Source organism: Gregarina niphandrodes, assembly GCF_000223845.1.
Source record: "Gregarina niphandrodes unplaced genomic scaffold scaffold00004, whole genome shotgun sequence".
Classification (NCBI taxonomy): Eukaryota; Apicomplexa; class Conoidasida; order Eugregarinorida; family Gregarinidae; genus Gregarina; species Gregarina niphandrodes.
Window position 1 is genome coordinate 258,525 of NW_011645775.1, and position 906 is coordinate 259,430.

Here is a 906-nt window from a genome sequence, read left to right on the forward strand (position 1 = left end):
ACCCCCCTCGGCCCTTCCCCACCCCCCCTCGGTCCTTCCCCCACCCCCCCCCCCTCGCCATCCCCACCCTAGTTACGTTGCTGTCATTTTCTTCCTTGTCTTATCACAGTTGATGTTCCCAAGTGGCTCCGATGGTTAACCACTGTGGACACGAAATAATCTCACAACTGTTTCGAAGAGCCAGGTCGGTGGTCACATTAGGGGGTGATCACATTAGGGGGTGATCCTGCCCTGGCTTGTTAAACTTGGCAATTGCTTGACGGATGATGGGGATTGAGATATTAAGCGGATATTTCTTTGTCAGCAAAAGCACCATAATTTTTATCAGTTGATCGAACACGTTCTCACATCCTGCAGAGTCGACCATGTGACATTCTTCTTGAATGTCCACGATTTTGGCTCGTATGGCCACAAGAAGTAAGCTGTCGCTTGTCGTCAGTTGTTTATTGACGGGGCCATCCGTAGCTTCGACAGGTTGGGGGCCGTCAAGTGGTTCATCGAGGCCTAATTCTTTACGTAGGACATCAACAATATCCCAAGTACTAACGAGGTCCAGATTGGCTGGGTCCGGGTGCGGCAAGGTACCATAATACCATAGATATAAAGAGATGCCCAAAGCGTAAATGTCTTCCTCCTGTCCTGCCATAAGCTCCTTCTCTTGATTACGACCCCCGCCCTCCGGCATGAACCGGAAGGAAAAGTAGGCGGGAGACCTAAATTGCGGTGTGCCGCCGGGAACCAATCGATCGTTGAGCATATCTAAGTCAGACAGCACACAGCGAGAGTCATCAACGAACAAAATATTAGACGGCTTCACGTCATTATGACACCACCCGTGGCGATGAACTAAAAAGGGGATGAACGCTGAACGGTTGAGAAACAGGGAAATAAAGGTCGAGAGGGAAG

At 50.3% G+C, this 906-nt stretch overlaps 1 protein-coding gene across 1 annotated transcript; it reads right to left on the reverse strand.

The window, feature by feature from the left end:
* Positions 1 to 208: 208 nt before the first annotated feature.
* On the reverse strand, positions 209 to 757 carry GNI_031200 (hypothetical protein; the record flags this gene model as incomplete). Its single annotated transcript, XM_011130861.1, has 1 exon — positions 209 to 757. The coding sequence occupies one exon, from the start codon at positions 755 to 757 to the stop codon at positions 209 to 211; it is 549 nt and encodes a 182-aa protein (XP_011129163.1).
* Between the last annotated feature and the right edge of the window lie 149 nt (positions 758 to 906).